General features: G+C 34.8%; 1 protein-coding gene across 2 annotated transcripts in view; it reads right to left on the bottom strand.

The window, feature by feature from the left end:
* Positions 1-1,105: 1,105 nt before the first annotated feature.
* The window catches only part of MIA3 (MIA SH3 domain ER export factor 3), a 31,642-nt gene continuing 11,369 nt past the window's right edge, over positions 1,106-21,378 (bottom strand). The window contains exons 6-29 of one of the 2 annotated variants that reach the window (XM_070932404.1): positions 20,236-20,375; positions 17,001-17,132; positions 16,019-16,040; positions 15,111-15,199; positions 14,771-14,851; positions 14,601-14,690; positions 11,319-11,390; positions 11,035-11,139; positions 10,291-10,413; positions 10,087-10,189; positions 9,189-9,244; positions 9,009-9,099; positions 7,901-8,039; positions 6,923-7,024; positions 6,771-6,831; positions 6,644-6,679; positions 6,399-6,466; positions 6,202-6,299; positions 5,973-6,104; positions 3,981-4,049; positions 3,810-3,889; positions 3,578-3,649; positions 2,877-3,021; positions 1,106-2,425 (exon numbers count right to left, since the gene is read on the bottom strand). In XM_070932404.1, the coding sequence (XP_070788505.1) occupies positions 2,106-2,425; positions 2,877-3,021; positions 3,578-3,649; positions 3,810-3,889; positions 3,981-4,049; positions 5,973-6,104; positions 6,202-6,299; positions 6,399-6,466; positions 6,644-6,679; positions 6,771-6,831; positions 6,923-7,024; positions 7,901-8,039; positions 9,009-9,099; positions 9,189-9,244; positions 10,087-10,189; positions 10,291-10,413; positions 11,035-11,139; positions 11,319-11,390; positions 14,601-14,690; positions 14,771-14,851; positions 15,111-15,199; positions 16,019-16,040; positions 17,001-17,132; positions 20,236-20,375 (2,426 nt within the window). In that variant the 3' untranslated portion in view covers positions 1,106-2,105. The remainder of the gene's footprint in view (positions 2,426-2,876; positions 3,022-3,577; positions 3,650-3,809; positions 3,890-3,980; positions 4,050-5,972; positions 6,105-6,201; positions 6,300-6,398; positions 6,467-6,643; positions 6,680-6,770; positions 6,832-6,922; positions 7,025-7,900; positions 8,040-9,008; positions 9,100-9,188; positions 9,245-10,086; positions 10,190-10,290; positions 10,414-11,034; positions 11,140-11,318; positions 11,391-14,600; positions 14,691-14,770; positions 14,852-15,110; positions 15,200-16,018; positions 16,041-17,000; positions 17,133-20,235; positions 20,376-21,378) is intronic. The other variant, XM_070932405.1, reaches the window with a different exon arrangement.

Raw genomic sequence — 21,378 nt, 5'->3', positions numbered from 1 at the left:
TCTCTGGCAGGGTTTCTTCAATGTTAACTCCCACTCATCTCAAGCTTTTTCCATTGGTTTCTGAATTAGAGATACACAATTGCACACCCAGCATTTGTTTCTCTTAAAATCAACTCTCCCCAACTTTATGTGATCACTTTCCCTTATTATCCTAATATAAAATCAAGAATACCTTATCCTATTGTGCCTTCCTCTACATATGAAAGAAAATATGAAACCAAATCTAAAAATAGGAGGGGGAGAAGGTGCTATCAGGAAAAAAAACCCATGTTTCATTTCTCTGATGATACTCCTGACTCAAAGGCATGTGTATGTGAACATTTACAAAGCTATTTCATCACATATTTATTTCCAGTATCTGAAAGTACCTGTAATAGTAGTGATGTTTTCCAAAAATAATGCCACCCTACAAAACAATCAAATCTTTCTATTAAATTAGGAGGTTCTAAGAAATCTTTCAAAAGCCAAAACTTTTAAGTTACAGGGCAGAATATTTATGTTCAAGGAACAGAGATGTTCTGTTCTAGAAGGGCCCTTTCATGATTACCATTTATTTTATAACACTCAATTACCATTTCATTAAAAATGAAGTGAAAATTTTGCTTCAAGGTAAATAATGTCTATTGAACTTCTGCTTAATCTTCAAATCATGGGTTAGTCTGTTTTCAGCTGAAAATCCCACACCGTAATTCTATAAGGATTAACAATTGGCACTCCTTGCCTTATCCTTTGTAAACCATCACTTGTCCTACAATTGCTGGTTGAAAGAAAGGCTTTGGGCTGTTCCAAGCCCCCAACAAAATATAGCTCTTAACAGAATTGAACTGTCACCCAAAAATTTCTCTACTGTAGATTTTATCACTGAGTAGGTGGACTTACAATTAGTTTTTGAATTGTAGTTAGGTTATCTTTTCTATTGATACAACCTAGAAATAATATTATGAGTAGATATAAGTAGAATATGTATATGTATGCATGCATATATGTATATGCATCATATTTATGTATAAATCAAAATAAGCACACAAGCAGAGGGTTCGGTTCAGAAGTTCTGTGAAATGAAGATTGTCTTATCTTTCACACTTTATCATTCTACCTACCCACCTACTCTCAAGAAAACTGCATGATTCAATACTACTCCTAGAAAATGCATCTGCCCTTAAAAAACAGGACAGGAATTTTTAAATACAGATATAATGAAAAAATATTCTTATGTTAGAAAACAATTTCAGCATCCATTGATTTAATAATTATTTTAAATAAATTGCCCAGTTATTTGATATAAAAATAATGACATAATTCTACCTGAGCCTTTAGCTGGGAAAAACCAACAACAAACTAATTGCTACACTTCATTGTAAATTATGCTGAAATTAACAGACTCTGTATATATTTGATTTAGTATTTCCTAAAGCAGCAGAGGGCTCTCTCATGTATTTTTATCCTTGATTCTTTCTTACTACAGTGGAACAATATTTACTCTGGGATACTTATTCTTTATAACTACTTTCAACTTGTTTAACCATTAAAAATAAGTTTGTATATAGCAAAAAAGAATCTTGCTTTATTAGTAGATTTGTCCTTCCAATATAGCATATAGCTTTCTTCTGGTACTTTTACGCCAGATGCTTTAAAAAGTATGAGAATCTTTCTTGTAAACCATTTGTCTACAGTGACTGTAGGCTATATATGAATGGTAGCTTTTCTTACTGAAGCTATTTCCACAGGAAATGTTCAGATTATAATTTTAAATCATTTAACAACATCATTTACATAGGTTACATTATTTAAAAACTAACTATACAGGTATTTCTTATATATTGCACGTTGAGAGCTGCGAGTTGGTCACAGCTGTAAAAGCAGGCTTCAGGCTTATCACAGAAACATTCTAAGTACATCCAAAGAGGATGAACAAGTCCGATTTAAAGGTTATCAAAATGTACATTACTATAGAAATTATTTTTTGCAAAAAAAAAAAGAAAGAAAAAAAAAAGGAAAGAAAAAGAAAGCTATACTGAAACCAAATCTAGAAGGAAGAGTCCTGCTGAAGCCACTGAAATCCTCAGCACATGAAACGTGATCAAAATCAGTCCAGAAATCTGAAGTCATGGTTTCTGTTCAGGAAGATGTGCTGAGTCTTGTGAGCTAGATGGAGATTGAGAACAGGGAGGGCTTTCTTGATAGTCATTGGGCCTTGCAGGTGGCAAGTCTCTAACAGGAGGAGAATAATCCCTTAAACCTTGTGGAGGTAGTCGTGGACCTGGAGGATAATCTCGGGGGGGAGGTGGCCGGAAAGGAGGTGGCCCACGGATATATCCCCTCTGTTCAGGAGGTGGCAGGGGAACAGGAGGAAAATCTCGCATTCCAAATGGAGGACCAGGTGGATAATCTCTAGGCATAGGTAGCGGTGGAGGAGCTCCACGAACTGAAAGGGAAAAAAAATGAAACTGGGTGGTTCAAAATCAAGTTACCATTTGCCATCACTTTCATTTTAGGAAAGCATGCTTCTAATCTTTATGCCTGCACATAAACAGTCAAAATAGGCTGTTAAAGATTTCTGGATTGTTTACAGCCTTTTGACATTTACAAGCGTTTTCCTTTTTTTATTTGTTTTGCTAAAAATCAATTATGCTTAATAAAGGATTGAACATGCCATCAAAGAAGCCTATAACACTCAAATTGGTGTTACTGTTACGGTCCAATCCTTGCATGTTCCGTATATAACACAATTTCATATTCTATACAAAATAACATTTCTCTGAATATTAAAAACGGAATTTCTTTTAAAGTGCATTTTTAGCAAACTGTGATATGTACTAAAAGGCATTTGAAGCTAAATAATCTGAAAAAAGCACAATGTACAATAGAGTCCATACCTAAAGCGAGAGGAAGAGGCCGAGGTCCATAGGGCAGGCGGGGTGGTGGTCCAAACCGAATAGGAGGTGGCAAAGGCCCAACTGCTGGTGATGTCATCATGGGGGGTCCTGGGAAAGGTGGCGGGCCTTTAGAACCAATGTTAACCTGTAGAAGACTGCAGTGTTAGTTATCTATAAGGGCATTATTCATGAAATTACAGAACTATAGATTAAAAGTATTTTAAGAAATATAGTTGCTGAAAAGATCTCAAATTTCCAAATTTAGAGCTCACTGTGTTTTATGGAAATTTTCTTTTTCAAGAATATTCTTGTATTCAGGCATCAAAGTATTATCCTATAAAAACACTCTCAAAATGGCAATCCAAATCTGAACCAGACACTCTTCTAAGTGCATTCCTTTATAATACCAGCCAATCCAAATCCCACACCATCTACAGAAGAAAATGATCATAGGTCCTCAGGGGTTAGAAAAATCTTAAGTGTCAAGCGCCACCATTTATGAAGCAACTGGATTATATTTTCCTTAGCTTGCCCAGCAACGCATTTAGCTTTAACAAATTGCAAAGCCAAGAGAAAGAACTGCAACCAGAATGAGTTTTGCTCCACATCACTCATGCTGAGTCATGAAGCACACCATGCTTTTTACATGCTTCGCATCAAATGCAGGAGAAAGGCACCATTCCCAGCCTCTTGGTACTCACTGCAGTTGCTTCACCAGAGGAAGGTGGGGCAGCGGAAACGTGAGGGACCTCAAACTCTTTGGTAAGATTTTGCTTTGATAAGATATTGCACCCCAGCAATATAAAGATGGGGTGAGAGATAAATAGAAATTGACACATAAGTAAGGCACGATATGGCATATATAAGGTAACAAAACAAAGATTCCGTACAGTATGTCATTTCACCCAAAGAAATGGAAACTTCCCCACTTACTATTCCATCAAGAACTGCAGTTGAAGGAGAAGATGTTCTTGGCCCACAGTTGATCAGTGTTGTTACAGGAGGCCCAAGATCTGGAACGAGAAAAAAAATGACATATATAATATTGCTTGAAAAAAGATGCTACATTTTCAAAATGTAGATGGAATCTCTTGCCATTCTTACCTGGAGCAGACATTCTTCCTGATAGATCAGAATGCCTTTTTTGGACTGGAGGGCCATCAGTCATAATATCTGAAGGATTACAATGCAGTTTGGTAGAGAGATTATCATCTTGCCAATTAAAGACTGTGCAACATAGTGCCCTCCAGATACTTTAGATAACAATCTTCCAATTCTGACTATTGTTCATGCTAATCGAGCTGAAAGGATTAACAAAGGGTGTTCAAAAACAACCTGGAAAACACCACGAGGCCACTCTATGTTTCTTTATATCATATATCTTCTTTATAAAAAGAGATACATCTATTTTTAAACTAGTGTGATCTGGGAAGGACTGAGAAGATTTAGACTTTAGTTCAACATGAGTTCTGAAAACGCAGTGATTTTATGCCAATCATCTTTCTTTCCAAACCATCTTAAAAGATATGAAAAAATGCAGAGCATTATGCACATTACCTTGAGTTCAAAAAGAAAATGTAGAATATGTTTTAAAGTAAATATACAATATAAAATATACAACAGTGTGCATTTTTCCTTTCATACGTGAGATATTCAAATTAAAACATGAAACAGGGATTATAAAAGGAATTCATCACTAGTACATAAGTGCTTGATAAAGTTTAGCAACAAAAAGCAAAAGATCTGAACTAAAAATCAATAAGTTAATCAACCTAGTGTAACAGAAAAATAGCCTAAACTTTGGGGGAGAAACTTCCACACATAGGATTTAACTAAGTATTCCTGTAAAGGTCTTTTATGATTTAGCACTGGAAGTCTCCTAGGTAAAGTTCTTTCTCACACAAGTTCAAATAGAAAATTATCATGCTTGTTTTTTTTAAAACTATAATCATTCTAAGTACCGGTAGTCCTTAACTTATGACCACAATTGAGCCCAAAATTTCTGTTTGTTAAGCAAGTTTGCCATTGTATGACTTTTCTTGCCACAGTTGTTAAGTGAATCTGGCTTCCCCATGGACCCTGCTGTGCAAGTGACAGTCCATTTTCATATTGTAGTCCTTATTTAGTGACTATTCATGGTTATGATGAAAAGTAACTTTGTGACTAATGTATTAATGATCCTTGCAGTATCTCTCTCTGTCATGTGTTCACCATTACAGGCAGTTAGTATGTGTTGTCCTGTGCTTGATCTGTGTCCTCCACTCACCGAAAGCAGAGAGATTGCCTAAACAAGCTCTTTCTTTCTAAGTGGTTTTTCTCTGCAGCATGCCTCTTCCCTAAAAAGCACTAATGGTAGGTTAACAAGCTCAACCAGGAGCTTAATTTGCAGATCCTGCCTGCCTGAAATTTACAAGACCCTACTCAGTCTCTAGGAGGCAACAGAAAGCAGCTACTTTAGTGAAAGGCTTTCTTTTGCCTCCTAAGTAGCTACTTTCTGTTGCCTCCTAGAGGGCTCCTGTGTGCTAAGCAAAGAGCTGGAACTAGGGCATTCTTTTCAATGAGTATTCCCCTTTGTGTGCTGCTTACTTTGTTATAATCCCTTCCTCTCCAATAAATATAATAAATTTTCTTCTGGGTGAGCATTCCAAAGGGTGACAGAGTGGGGAAAAAGAGCTGTAAGATTTTCTCACGAGTTGAGTTTTGGAAACCTTCCCTGCCAGTTGAGTTCACCCAGCTGTTTAGAATCATAGCCGTCTAATGCTACAAAGCAAAGGAAAGCTGAAATAAAATTGTAAACACAGTTGCAGCCATGTAATTTTTCGCTTAGTAACCATTTCACTTAATGACTGAGTTGTCTGTCCAAGTTGCAGTTTTAAAATGAGGACTACCTGTGCTGTTGTTAACTCCAGAGTCCTTATTTATTTATTTATTAAATTTAAATCCTGCCCATCTCAGTGATAAGGCAATTCTGCACTGCTTACAAATGGTAAAAAGATAAATATACAAATAGTTACAATTAGATTATGTATATCTGTTTAGAAGATAAATATTAGTTTCTTGCTGCAGAATACTTATTTTTAAAAAAAGATTGCTTACTAAGTTCACCTCTTGATCCATCTCTTGGATTGGCAGAAGGAGGTCGTCCAGGGGGTTCCATCATCAGTGGTGGGGAAGGAGCTCCACCACTCACAGGTGAGGGCCCAAAAGATCCATCTCGACTTAATGGAGCTGTTATGAAGTAGAAATAATACATAGGAAATGTGGCAAAGTATTTATTTACTCTTCTAAAATGTTTTAAGTTTAAATACATGGGAAACAACTATACCTCTGCGAGGTAAAGTCTGATGGTCAGGCCGGCCTGCAGTCGGTTTGACAATTATTGGTCTCTGAAGGGAAGCTATTTTCTGATTCACTTCTATTATTCTAATAAGAAAAAAGAACATTCTTAGTGGAATTCCAGCCACTTTTTAAAAAGGTAACTCTTCCTTAGTATTGTCTCTTAGAAACATAAAACATGCTTACTTTTGTCTCAAGCCGGCAGATTCCCTCTTTTCTTCAACTAATGCTCTCTCTGCAGAACGTGCTATGAGCTATAAAAAAGATAGAAGTACATAAATCCAAAACTGTTAGTCAAATATCGCTTGAAATCAAAGGACAGAACAGCTACTAGAACAGCTGCTCAGGAATATCAAGAGCTTAGAATAAATAAATGTAACAAAATGTTCAAAGCTGAAATGCTGTTCCTAAAGCAAAAAGTACAGCCTTACCCAATTGTCATGGGCCTTCTTCTCATGAGCAGCAATCTTAAAATATTAAAGAAAAAATGTTTTAATTTGCAGAACACCTTATAATCTAAAGTTTTCTTTTTCAGAATGTCTTGAAATAGCTCCAGACCTGATTTTTATAAGACCGCTCTGTTTTTTGCAATTCTTCCTCCATTTCCTGAATTCTCTGCCTGTCAAAGAAGACAAAAGCATTGTGATTATTTCTAAGCACAATGCTTTCCCTCAAAATCAAAAGTCAACATATTTATGTATCAGAATTACTTGTAAATTTTCACTTCTTCAATAGCCAGGACTGCCTTTTCATCTGCAGCAGAAAGCTTCTGCTCTTTCTCTTGACGTTCATACTCCTCTTGTGTCAATTTCCTAGGACAAAATAAAAAGTGGCATAATGAAATACAACCAAGTTATGTTCCACTTGGCAACATTCAACTGCCAATACCAAAAAGCAAGTAATCAGAAGAAGAGGTGGTAGGAAGACAGTCAAAGTAATCTTGAAGACAGAGATACAAGAGCACTGTCTCTTGTTAAGGAAGAAGGAAGAGCGTGCCCTTCTCCATTTGGCATTATCAAATATGTTGACACTACTTTCCAGCTAAAGAACATAAGCACGAGAAACCAGTAGAGACAAGCTCATTTAAAATGCCAACACATTCCTTAAGAAAAGACCTCATCTTACTTTAGAAATCTGAAACTTCTTTAACAAAACTTCAAGCTGTGATTGTCACTGAAGAAATGGTAAAAGCACAGTGCTTAAAGAAACCCACTAGCCTAAAAAACAACAATCCCAACCCTGTTTAAATGCAATAAAGGTCACAGTATGGACAGGTTTTGGATACTATTCCCCTAATGAAACATCTTGAAGGCACACCTAGCAATTCTTTCTTACTAAGTTAAGTTTCTTTTCTCTTGATACTGCTGTCCTTTTGTAACATGAATATGTAAGCATTCTACTGAATGTATTAATTTTAGAAACAATTTGTTCTGCAGGATACCAAATATAAATAGTTTTTCAATGGATAAGTAAATATTTAAATATGGTGACCAGGACTGGAGAGTGTGCTTACTTTCTTAACAATTGCCATGTGCAGTTTCCTCCATTTTTCCAGGACTCTAGCAGGTATGCCTTAACATTATCATTTATGCCATCAGTTGAAAACTGCTGTAGTAGAAGTTAGGAGTTGATTGAGGGTAAAATCACAATTTATATTATAGTCCCTATGATGATTTAAAAATACTTACTTTTGAAGTGCCATCTCTTTCTGTTGATAAAGTTCATTGAGAATCTCTACTTTCTGTTGGAGCATTTTACACTCACTTTCTAGCTGAGATTTTACTGTCTGTGTGGAACATGAATCATGCTCCAGCTTCTTGATTTGCTCTACAATAAAATGAATTACATAGTATTACTTCATTCTTTATAGCAATGTTTTTAACACTTATTATGTGGGCTGATGTAGAAACACAAAACACTACTCAGAGAATGAAGCCATTTAGAAGCGGATTTTTTAAAAAAGATAGCGGTCCCCAGAAGTGAATAGAATAGAATAACAGAATTGGAAGGGACCTTGGAGGTCTTCTAGTCCAACCCCCTGCTTAGGCTTAGTGAAATGGAGTATGGATGAGGGAAATAAGGAAGAGAGCAAAGGCAACATGATGCTTATATTAGGCAGAATATACATACGCACATCCTAAAAATACACACACAAAAATAAAATTGGCTTATGCACAGCCCTTCTTTTTACTAACCCCATGTTCTTGTTTGAAGAGCCAGTTTGGCATAGTGATTAAGGTATAAGGCTAGAAACAAGTTGAGTTCCAATCCCACTTTAGGCACAAAGCCAGCTGAGTGACCTTGGGAAAATTACTTTCTCTCAGTCTTAGGAAGGAGGCAATGGCAAGCCTCTTCTGAAAAATCTTGCCAAGAAAACTGCAGAAACTAGTCTAGGCAGTTGTCAGGAGTCAAAAACTAAATCAAAGGCACAAAATACATTCTAGTTTCAGGATAGCAGTCAGAGCATATCTGAAAACCTGAGAATTTGAAAAACAGGATAGACAATCTGTTGTCCTGCCTATGTTTTGGACTCCCTCTGTGAAATCAAAATGCAGGAGCCAAAACAAATAATCAAGGCTCACTCAGAATTGCTCTCCAGTAAGAACTGCATTTTTCTGGGTTTTTGGATATGAAGTCAAGACTAACAGATATCTAACCTAACAGCTATAACTTATGAACTGTTAAGAGGTAAAATCTAAATCTAAAAGTTGGATAGACATTGTTTGTCTCCAAAATTAAGCAGGCATAATACTTCATTTAAAACAACAATTTTAAACTCTTATTTGCTGAACACACCTTCTAATTCATGTCTTGCTGCTACTTCATCATTTAATTTGGAACGTAAGTGATCTCTTTCTTCCTCAATGATAGATAATGTTGTTTTAACCTGCAAGAGATTAATGAATAGCAAGTGATGAACTATCCTATAATATAAACATGGGTCATATTAATTAGGTAAATCAGTGTGTTATATACCCTTGAAACATCCATCATTTGTTTAATCTGAGTCTTCATCTTTTCATTCCTGGAATCTAAGGAAAGAAAGACATTATTTCATGCTTAACATGGAAATAATAATTTCAAAAGGGAGCTCACATATAATATCTTCTAAAGTTTCACTTTGAGCCAATAATTTATTTTTATTTATTTATGTTATTTGTTAAATTAAAGTATCATCATACAAATTAAATATTGCTACTAAGGCAAGAAAGGAGTATGGCAATAGAAATTCAGCTAGTTATTTTGTGAATTATATTGCAATGTAAGAAGCGCACTTATCTAACAATTCATTATTTTTATTAGTGGTTTTATTATCATTTTGCTTTTATTTTTATAACACCCCCCCCCAGGTTCTTATGACCGGGATAATACAGTATAATTAAAAAATTAAATATATGATATAATAATTAAGTATATGAAATAATCTAAGAGCTATTGCTAATACAAGATGCTCTCTATTTGGGTCCTTATTCTTTTGGGGATGGTAGGCAAATCTGGAATTCTGACAACAAGTCATGTTACTATCCAAGAAACATCAGATCTAGTCATATTTGTCAAAGAGAAAAATAGTTGTTTAACAATTTGTAAACAACATTATTTTGAACCAAGGTTGTTGTTTCGCTCCAACAGACATATCATATAAAGTGGAATGATAACTATTAGAGCCAATTAGTGTAAGGAACCCAAGTCAAGGCAGAAATTATCTTGTTTTGAGAGAGGAACAAGCTTTTCCCTTTAACTAAAAATCATTATAATATTTGTTCATAACTGGTGGGCTCCAGTACTATTTTAACTATTGCTCAATTTACTACTGTTCAAAATTGGGCTTCATACTAGTATCATGTAAGAAATCTATTTTCTGAGTTTTAGATACCTGAGATCTCTCCATTGGCCAGGTCATTTCCTTCCTGTTTCTTATCTTCTGACTCAGAATCTGCATCAAGTTGCTTCAGCTGCATAATGCAGTTTGTCAAAACCTAAAGCAGCAGCAAAAAACCCAAAAGAAATAGAATATTTGATGCAGCAATATTATGATGCAATCATAGAACAAACTACTGGATAGCTAAACCGAATTTACCTCAGTTTCATTTTCTTTATAGGCAAGTGCTTCTTCAGTGTCTTTCTGAGACTTCTGATATAACTTTATCTGTTCACTGAGTTCAGCATGCCTTTCGCTCCATCCCTCTGCTTCTTGCAGCAGCTAAACAAATAAGTTAAAATGTTATCAAAATGTATCTTTCAAGACAAGGTTCCCATGAAGTGGAGGCATCTAAATATTCTACAGCAGGCTTCTAAATATTCACATAGCTTAAAGTGAAAATCACAGATTTGAAATGCTTTTCTTTCACTTGTATTTGAGGGTGTGCACACACTCATGTACACTTGTTTAACATTTGTGAATATAAACAATACACCACAGAATAAACTAACCAGAGGAAAATAATGGATATAATGGCCATTTTGGGTGTTTCATGTGTTTGATGGCAAAAGCATTCTTAAAGTATAATTTTGAAGAAATCAAGCTGGCGTTAGAAAATAATGTCTTCCTTTAACTGCAATTTTCCATAGTGCCTTATCTCCAGCTGCAATACCCTTTAGTTACTTGGACATAAATGTCTGTACAGCATTCTCCTATATCCATAGTTTTGTTTTCTCAATACTTCTCAATTACCATCCAATTCCCACCTTTTCTTAATTGCCTTATGGCATTACTTGTGTCCTCAATGAAATATGTAACACTCAAGTCTTCAATAAACCTAACATGCAGGCTAATATATTTAAAAAGTAATTTATTAAGAATAATTGAGTAAATACAACTTACTTGTTCCTTACTCTTCTTCAGTCTCATATTTTCTTCTTGCATTCGATGCAGTTCAGACTTCACTTTTTCTTCACTTAATTTAGCTTCATTAAGAGCTATCTGAACCTGTGTCAATAATTCCACATCTGAGATACAAATCTTTTAAAAAAATCATATTCCCAATCACCTATGCAAGAATTTTATCTTCAAACCTTCAAAATTTAAGGTCCAAACCTTAAGATTTATAGATATGGGTTTTTAATAGTTATAAAAGCTGCTTTAAGTTGAAGATCCAGATACTTTACCTCAGAGAGCTCTACAGAATGCAAAGTAATGACTTCTTGGAGTTTCTCTAAAGATTTATGTGCTTCCATAATCTATACAAATAGAAATTAAAAAGCTGTCATGTACATTGTACATAAAGTCAATTTCAGTTAATGCAATAACATATTTGTTAAGATTTTTATTTTTATTTTATTTTTTTTAATGTTTTATTATTAAGAAATTATAATAGTACAATTTTTGTCCATCCGGTTACATAATATGGAAAAAGAAATAAATACAATTTACATATTGTACATATATGGATAATCTTTGCAGACCAGTTACATGGTATAAAGAATTGTGTTCTTATATCATTCTTAGTGTATATATATATAATAATCTTTAACGATAAATTAGTAAATACATAAGTCATGTCTTTTGCTTACCCATGTAACCTTTCCCTGCCTTATTATATTTCCTACCATCCACAGTACATCTTCTCTTTCTATTTCATTTTACTATTTCTTGTACTTGCTCTGGTCTCTTTCCTTTTTATTTCAATTTCCTCTTCTCTAACCACCCGTACCACTTGTCCCATACGCTGTAATAATCAGAATCTTCTCTGTCATTAATTTCTAATGTTAATTTATTCATTTCGGCACATTCCATTATTTTGCCAATTACTTGTTCCTTAGTTGGTATTTTTTTCTCTTTCCATTGTTGAGCGAAAGCGATTCTTGCTGTTGTTATTATATGCACTGCCAAGTATTTCTTCTTTTTTGCCATTTCCGCCTTAAGAATTCCCAGGAGAAGTATTTTAGGGTCTAATTCAAAGGTTTCACCTATTATTTCTGAAAGCCAATTGCAAATCATCTTCCAATATTTTTTTGCTTGAGAGCAGGTCCACCAGCAGTGGTAAAAAGTACCTTGCTGGTGTCCACACTTCCAGCACTTTGGGTTTGAGTTGGGGTAAATCTTGGCAATCCTAGCTGGTGCTAGGTGCCACCTATAAATCATCTTGTACTGGTTCTCCTTGTAAGTGGTTGCCTTGGTAAGTTTTATATTGTTGTTCCATATTTGATCCCATTCTTCCAGATTTATATTTTTCCCAATATTTTTGGCCCATGCTAGCATTGGGCCTTTAACCACTTCTTCCATCAGGTCATATTCTACTAAATAGTTGTACAATTTAGCTAATAGTTTGTTATCTGTACTCATCCAAATCTTATCAAAATCTTTGCTACCCATTTCTATGCCATATTGTTCTCTATCTTTTTTATATCTTGATTTTATCTGTGCGTATGTCCACCATTCAACAAAAGTGCCTTGATCTTTTAATTGTTCTATTGTTTTGAGGTTCCCTGCCTCATCTAGGATTTCTTTATATTTTACGGTTTTACCATGATCTAAGACGTTTGGGTAAATTATCGCCTCCATGGTTGAGAGCCAACTGGGAATTTTAGTGTAGTGTTTTCGTCTTATTTCTTCCGTTGACTTCAATATGTCCCTCAATTTATGTTTGTTGAAATGTGTTTTGGTTTTTCCCCCCGTTTCCCATAAGTAGGCATGCCAACCCATTTGGAGATCATGCCCTTCTAGCGTTAGAATTCTTTTGTTCGCTAAAGTCGCCCATTCTTTTAGCCATACAAGGATTGCTGCTTTGTAATATGTTTTCCATATCTATTTTTTTTGTCTTGTAAACTCCTAATTGCTATTCTTGGTTTCTTTCCTCCCCAAATAAATTTCCTAATAGTGGCATTCAATTCGCTAAAAATTTTTTTATCTAATTTAATTGGCGCTGTTTGGAACAGATACAACAGCTTGGGTAGAATGCTCATTTTGATTGTCGCTATCCTCCCAAGGAAGGAAATTTGCAACTTCCCCCACTTCTCTAAATCTTGTTTTATGCTTTTTACCAAGGGGACATAATTATCCTCTTTGAGGGCCAGGTACTTTGTTGAGATCCATACTCCCAGATATTTAACTTTTTTCACAATTTGGATTCCCATAGATTTCTCCAATGTTTCCTTCTGATTTTTCGTCATATTTTTGGTGAGCATTTTGGTTTTAGATTTATTTAATTTGAGCCCCGCTACTTCTCCATATTTATCAAGTATTTCCAATATTTGTATACCTGTTTCCATATAAAGTTCAAGCGTTCGCGGACGATGTCGTTTTAATTATGGAAGAACCGGTGGAAACAGGTATACAAAAATTTGTTAAGATTTTTATGCACGTATTTTTTGAAAGAGTTAAGCAATATTTGGATTAATACCAGCAAAACTCCGAATTATTTACTAATTTAAATTAGAAAATCAAAATAGTTATAAATCCCCAATATGGATCATTTTAGGAAGAGCATCCTTAGTTCCTCAAAGACAGACTCAGAAAGGCTCTTAGCTGATTAGTTTCAATGTAAAAAATGATAACGTATTTAATATAGAGCATTGGCTACAGGTAGTCCCTGATTTATGACCACAATTGAACCCAAAATTTCTGTTGTTAAGTGTGACATTTGTTAAGTGAGTTTTGCCCCTTTTTACAATCTTTCTTGCCACAGTTAAGTGAATCAGTGCAATTGATAAGTTAGTAACCCAGTTGTTAAGTGAATTGGGCTTCCCCATTGACTTTGCTTGTGAGAAAGTCACAAAAGGTGATCACATGACCTTGGGACACAACAAAGGTTATAAATATGAACCAGTTGCCAAACATCTGAATTTTGATCAAATAATCATGGGGATGCTGTAAAGGTCATAACTGTGAAAAACAGTCATACGTCATATTTTTCAGTGCTGTTGTAACTTTGAATGGTTACTAAACAAACTGTTTTAAGTTGAGGACTACCTGTATTATTTTTACTGGCAATAGCATCAAGCAAGCATGACACTGTTTTCTTACCCTCTCTCACAGTACCTGCTGAGCAGAAATAATACTGCCTACATGACAGACTATTATAATGATTTACATAAATTCCAACAAACACTTTGCATACTAAAATACGCTATGCAAACACAATATATATTATGATTTAGCAAAATGTACTGTATATGGTATTCTTATAACAAATCAATAATCTGTAAAGAACAAAAAAGAAACATTTAGAAAATTATGTTACTCTCTACAAAGCGTATCACAATAATATATTACAGTACAAAAGCAGACTGTAAAATCAGTATAATAACAATAATATGTATGAATTGAGTAAACATCAGAATATTAGATCTCAGGATACAGTAGAAGTAGGACCAACAAGATTTGGGACATTGTTCTTCCTTATGGATTCCAAGACTGATTAAACTCTCTGTGACAAATAAGTTACTTACTTCTTGCTGTTTCTTCAAACTGTGTTTTTTCTCCTCTTCTAGCATGCTGTTTACATTTTTCATTCTGTTATCCAAAAGCTTATTCGTGTCCTGTAACATATATATCATATCAATAGAACTGAATTTCAATTCTGTAATACATGCACACAAAAATCATCATTCCTACATACCTTAAGCTTTGCAATTTCCTCTGCAAGACTTGTATTTTCTTTCTGGCCTTCCTCCACAGCTTCCTTTACTCTTTCCTTTATCTAATCACAAAAGAGAAATAATGTAATAATAATGGCCTATAACCCCAACTTTTCTTTGTTACTTGAGAGTCTCTACTATTTTTATTTTATTCTTTTATCTTTTAAGGTTTTTAGGACAGTCAACACCTGCTAAATATTACAAATTATGATAAATTTTAGATCATTAATCAAAAGTAAATAAATGCACAAAGAAAGACATTTATACTTATTCCATGTATTTGTCTCATGTCACAATTCAAAGATATGAATGCATATATACCTTTTGATCATATTCTGACAACTTTTCTAATATTTCTGTCTTTTCTTTCAGAAGAGTCTTAATTTTTTCTGCTAGCTGTGCTTCTGTCACTAAGAAAAAAAGGACAAATGTAAAACAGTTTGTTGCAGAAGTAGAGTATTTGCTATTATACCACAAAAGCTGACCCATTAATTTCCTGTGTACTCCTCTCCCACAGCACTAATTTCATGACTGGAAATAACAACAGGCAATTTACCACTATGGAACATGTCATTTAAATGTACAAATCTGTTTAGTATTTTTAAATGAAAAGTGCTGGTGGGGAAAGGGAGAAAACTCTACAAATGAATAATACAGTAATGTTTCAAACTGATAAACATTCTAGTTATGGCTTTCTTTCAGAGTCAAAAAGAAGGTACTTCTCATTTTGAGAACAAATTGGCCAAAATTATAGGTAGTGGTAGCGAAGATGAGATATTTAGAAATTTATTTGGAAAGACTGAGGTAAAGAGAAAAAAATGGAATTTTGGAAATAATAAATATTCAGTAGTCAAAAGGCTGAAATCACATTATTTCTTAGTCTCCTATTCTCAGCTCAGCTGTCCAAAAACCTCTACAGAAAAAAAAGAATTCTCCCCAAGTGACATTAATACAGTACAGAAACCCAATATAATACAAATAAACAGGACAGTATTATTTGAGAAATAGAGAATTGAGAAAGAGTTAAGATGTTTTGAAATCCTAAACTTTCTCTGTCATTGACCCACAACACTGAAACAGAAGTTCATCATGCCTAAATAGCATTAAGTACACATGACAGTACAGCACATTCTATTTACTCATAAGAGCACATACTTATATTAAGCAAATAACTCCCTCCCCCACCCCCAATTAATCACAGTACAATTTTTAAGGGCAAAATTTTTTACCTTGATACATTCTACTCTTAACCTACAAAGAATAAAAATAATACAGAATGTTATAAAATAGCCATTTTATTAATACAATTTCAACAATGAAAATCAAGTGCTGACCAAATACATTGCTTCCAACACAACAAGTACAAATAAACTGCTTCCAACGCAAACATCAAGTGACATAACACATCTAAGCTGATTCTAATTAAAGTTTCAAGTTCAATATCTTATTGGAAAATCAAGTCACAGGTTTGGTTTACTCAATTCTTATATAAGAACAATTTAGTCAACAATTTTTTACATACTCATAATTTCAAAGCTTAATTTGAGAATTATCCAAATGATATAATAAACAAGATAAAGATTAAATGATTGGCCCAAAACTTGCTCTCTCAAGCTGAAGTTTAGTTGCATATCAAGTCATTTTGTTACTGTCTACATTGTAATTTCAAGATGAGCACTTGTTAAACAGCAGTATGCATACTGATATCTTCTTTCACATCCATATGTTTTATAAACAGCCATGATTTATGGTTATGGTTTTGTAAATCTCAGTGTTATTATTCTCTTCCTTACAATTGGTTTCCACAGATAATACGCTCACACAAATCACAGTTTATCCTGAAAATTCAGGTCAATGCCCAAATTATCTAAAATTAATGAATTAAATAATATGCCTTTCTAATTACTGTACTGTTTCAAACTTAATCATAAAAGCAACAACACCAAAGCTGGCAGACAAATGTCAAAAACACATTTTTCAGATGAATAAAAAAGATGACCTAAGTTTTTTTTAATTAGCAGAACATTTTGAATATGTGTTATGTTTCACATCTAATGATAAAACTGATCATTTTTATCAACTGCATCAACTGATATGCAGAGATTTATTATTCACTGCTGAAGTTAATTATCTGCTCTAAGTATTAATATACAAGGTGTGCTTACTTACTTTCGTTTACTTATAAACAGGCAGTTTTAAAAATTTACTTACAGATAGACAGGTTCTCCAGAAGAAAATAGCAAGTGTAGCAATTCCAGCAAAGGCAGTGATAATAATGGGCTCCCAAGGAAATCCATGGAAATCAGGGCCAGGCTGCATGTTTTCAGGTAGTGTTGAGACCAGCTAAAAAAAAGGTTAAGTCTCTACATTTAAAATAATTTAAACATACATATAGAAATAGCAGGATACAACTCTGAAAATTTCATTTAAGAAGGTTCACTCAAATTAATTCCATAACTTTCCATTATGTTCTTATTCCCAAAAGCCATAAAACCAGAGTCAAATGTACAGTATTCACAATGCTCTGATGAATAACGTCACAGGTTTCAACAAGAAATTCAAGTAATGTTCTCCTACTCTGAATTTGTTTAGAACAATTCTAATTTACATTCTTTATTTTTAATATTTTAATTATAGACAGAAGACCAGAAGCTAATGGTAACAACTTAAAGCCAATTACATTTTACCTAGTTTATTATTCTTGATGATTCACATTTAGAATCCAATACTTCATAGATTTTGAATGTGCTGTTTCATCTTTGTATATAATACATTAACTTTTTAAAATGTGCATAGTCTAGCAAATAGGTTTTTCAGCATAGCTCATCATGTTTGCCTTATTTTCCCCATCCATAATCTTGAAAAAAAAAATGTTGTAATATTATTTAATTACCTCAGGTAATTAATTTACCACTGTTTTAAGAGTAAAACAGAAATCTAAGATACTGTTGCAGCCAAACAAAATTTAAGTAATGTTAATACTATACCTAACATACAGTTTAAGAAACACCGATGGAATTAATTTTAAAGTACTTTCTCCTGAACTTCCCATGCTTGCATTTTATGCTTTCAGATGGATATGTGTACTCTTAAAAATGTTGCCATCTCTGACAGCTTCCTATACTTCAAACATTTTACAATCCAGCTGGTTACACATTTACAGTTTTGTTATCAGAAGTCAACCTACAGTTTGCATCGCTCCACAAACATGAGAAATTAGAACTAAATTATCAACACAGAAACAAACTCATACATAAATTATTTTCGTGCCATCATTGCAACTAACAACTTTTACTCCCTTCAGTATTTGGGGAAAAAAGCCAGTAAGGATACAAATTCCTCTCTCTGGCCCCCTTTCCAAATCCCACCTCTGCTCCATTTCCTTAGCACTTCTCCTATTTACACAGGGCCACCTAGAGCCACAAATCCGATCCTAAACTATGAAGGACACCTGGCTACGTAGTGGCTAGAACTGGAAAGCAACTTGATGGCACAATCTATCAAAATATAAAACCAGCATTTGGTTCTGGCAGGTTTTAAAAAAAAAACTAATTATTTGTTTTTGCAGTTTTTTTTTTTAAAAATTACTATTTATTTCGAAGACGAGAACGCTCTCTTTTCCACAACAGCCCGATTCGACTTTCGCTAACTTCTTCGCCGAAAGAGAGGCTTTTTCAATCCACCACCGTGACAACAGCTGTCTTCGCCAGGCCCCCGCCGCCCTGTCAATACGTCCCCCTCGCCCTTCCCCGTCCGCAGCCGAGACTATTTGGCAGGCACGGACGGATTCCGCTCCTTTCCAGAGCAAAGACCCTCTGAGCCCTCCCTCCTCCTTTTCCTCACCCACAAAAGACGGTCCCTAAAGGAAGCATAGCCCCGGGAAAGCGGCCCCTGGAGCAGAGCGGCGCTGCTGTTGCTGGAAGGGACAACGGATTCCATGGAGAAACCGGCCTGCGACCAACCCCTCGCTCTCCTCCTCACCCGTTGGTGCCAGAGTCTTCCCCGCCCCTCCCCCCCTCCTTGCCTTCCCGGCTTCTGTTTCCACAGGGACACGTCACCTCACCGTGACCCCACCACGACCCCTCGACGTCATCGGCCCGTGCCTGCAAGTCACAGTTGTAGTTTCCGGAAGCGGAGAAGCTCAGTCGGCTTCTGACCGGAAGGAAGGTGCGGGAGCGCTACTTTCCTAAACTCGCTAGTCCAACTAGTTAGGTGGATGGAGGATTTTTTTTTTTTTTTTTTTTTTTTTTACTTTTGGTAAGCCGGGATGACAGAGAGGAGCCATAGTACTTTAGGTGGAGTCTTCTGAGCTCCTGAAAATCACGTATTTTCCTTATTACGTAGCAAGGAAAATAAGGAAATGGAATTTACAATGCAGATTCTTGGTTCCAGATAATCTCTGGGTTCCAATACAGGTACTCCTCGATTTACAACAGTGCATTTAGTGACTGTTCAAAGTTACACTGGCACTGAAAAAAGTGACCTTTTTCATACTTAAGAACCATTGCAACATCCCCATGGTCACATGATCAAAATTTGGATGCTTGGCGAGTGATTCATTTTTATGACGGTTGCAGGGTTCTGGAGTCACGTGATCAGCTTGTGTAACCTCCTGGCAAGCAATGGGGAAGCCAGATTCACTTAACAACCATGTTAATTAACTTAACAAATGCAGTGAATTCACTTAACAACTGTGGCAAGAAAAGTTGTAAAATGGGGCAAACTCACTAAAGAGATGTTTCATTTAACAACATAAATTTTGGGCTCAATTGTCATAACTTGAGGACTACCTGTATTCTGAGCTCAGATCTACTGACTCTAATGTAATGGATGTTCTCAAATATATGCTTAAAAACCCAGCAAGCTATATACAAAAACCAACAAAAGCAAGCTCCAAAACTGAATTTTAAGGAAAATATCAAGTTGTGTTACATAAATAGCTATTTCCTACTATATTTTGAAACTAAAAAAATACCCCACTATACTTTGCATTTTCTCCCTACATGTTTATAATTTTCTTCAAAGGAAGATTGAAGTGTCACTGATAATATTTGAACAGTAGAGACTACAAATTAGGCTGCAAATACTGTGTGCATTTTAATTTTGCAATACTCTCTAGAAAAGGCTCTGATGCTAGAAAAGCTGGAAGGAAACAGTAGAGGATGACCAGATACAATTTTTTTTCTTTTGTTCAATCTTATTTGATTCTTGGAGACTAGACAAGTTTCTTAAGTTTTCTTGGCAAGGTTTTTCATAAATTGTTTGCCATTCATTCTTCTTATAGGGCTTAGAGAAAGTGTCTGGCCCAAGAATCACTCAGCTGGCTTTGTGCCTAAGGTCCCCTGGTTTTTACCCTGATGTCTTAACCATGGAAACAAATTCTATTAAAGCATATGGGAAATTGGCTTTTAAAGCTACTATATGTCAAATAAGATAAAATACTTACAATTTTTTTGATGGGTTGCATATTTTCTTTGGCTGACAGGACTACATCATCGACGATAGAACGAATGTATGGAGCAGCAGAATTTCCTTCTGATAGATTACTATCTTCTTGCATTGCATCATCCTTAGCATTAATTTGACCTTAGATTAAAACAAAGATTTTGAACCCTTTTATGAAATTGTTTTTATCAGACTATAATTTTGGGGCATCTCAACACAGCTTATAATATAATAGTAATCATGTTAGTATGTAGAAGCCAAGCAAAACATTCTGGTTTATAAATGTTTTCATAAAATAACTTTAGTTCATCAGACATATAAAATATAAAAAATAGGTTACCTCTTTTGAAGTTGTATGTTTACTGTTTGTATTTTGAAGCTTGCATAGTTTTTATTTTAATTGTATCCTGAACTGTACATTTCAGTTTTACAGTTTAATCAGAATGAATAGTGGGGAATTCTAGAAATCGTAATTTACTAAGATCAAAAGAAAATGATTGCCCATCTCTCATTGAACTGTTTTTTGAATAGACTTGAGTGACTCATTAAATCATCTTAATTTGGATACATTATACAAAGACAAGCTATAGAACAGGCTTTGATGCTGGGAAAGCTGGAAGGAAAGAGAAGTGGATGACCAGCAGCAAGGCAGCACTGGGAGACTAGGTCAGGGAGACATTGTCATGGGAAAAAAATCTAACTTATGGTTGCTAGGAGTTGACAGCGGGTTGATGGCACATAATCAGTCAATTAACTTGGAAATAAACATTTCTTGTTCCACTGTCATGAGGCAAGTACAATGGATATCTAGCACTATTTAGAGAAAACAGTGCTTTGATTCCACTGCTGAGTTTGTACTTGTCCCTAGTTATTTATTTAATTATGGTATGACTATACTATAGTCATTAGATCCTTAGATTTGTACCATATCCTAAGCCATAACACATGGTTTATAAACCACACTGACTAGGTTGTCATGATCCGCTAAACTGAAAATGAACAGCTCTATGGCTTTGATATAACCTGATTCATAACAGCAACTTTTATCCCACTAAGCATCTGTCTCTTTAAAAATGTACATGCAGAAGAGGATCTCTCTCTTGTAATGAATATAACTTTAAAAACAGTTGTTTCCTAAATTATA

Source organism: Pituophis catenifer, unplaced genomic scaffold (genome assembly GCF_029215685.1).
Source record: "Pituophis catenifer annectens isolate HBS135680 unplaced genomic scaffold, rPitCat1.0.hap2 SCAF_1, whole genome shotgun sequence".
NCBI lineage: Eukaryota > Metazoa > Chordata > Lepidosauria > Squamata > Colubridae > Pituophis > Pituophis catenifer.
The sequence above is the reverse complement of the archived record's forward strand: the minus strand, read 5'-3'. Positions and strand labels throughout refer to the sequence as shown.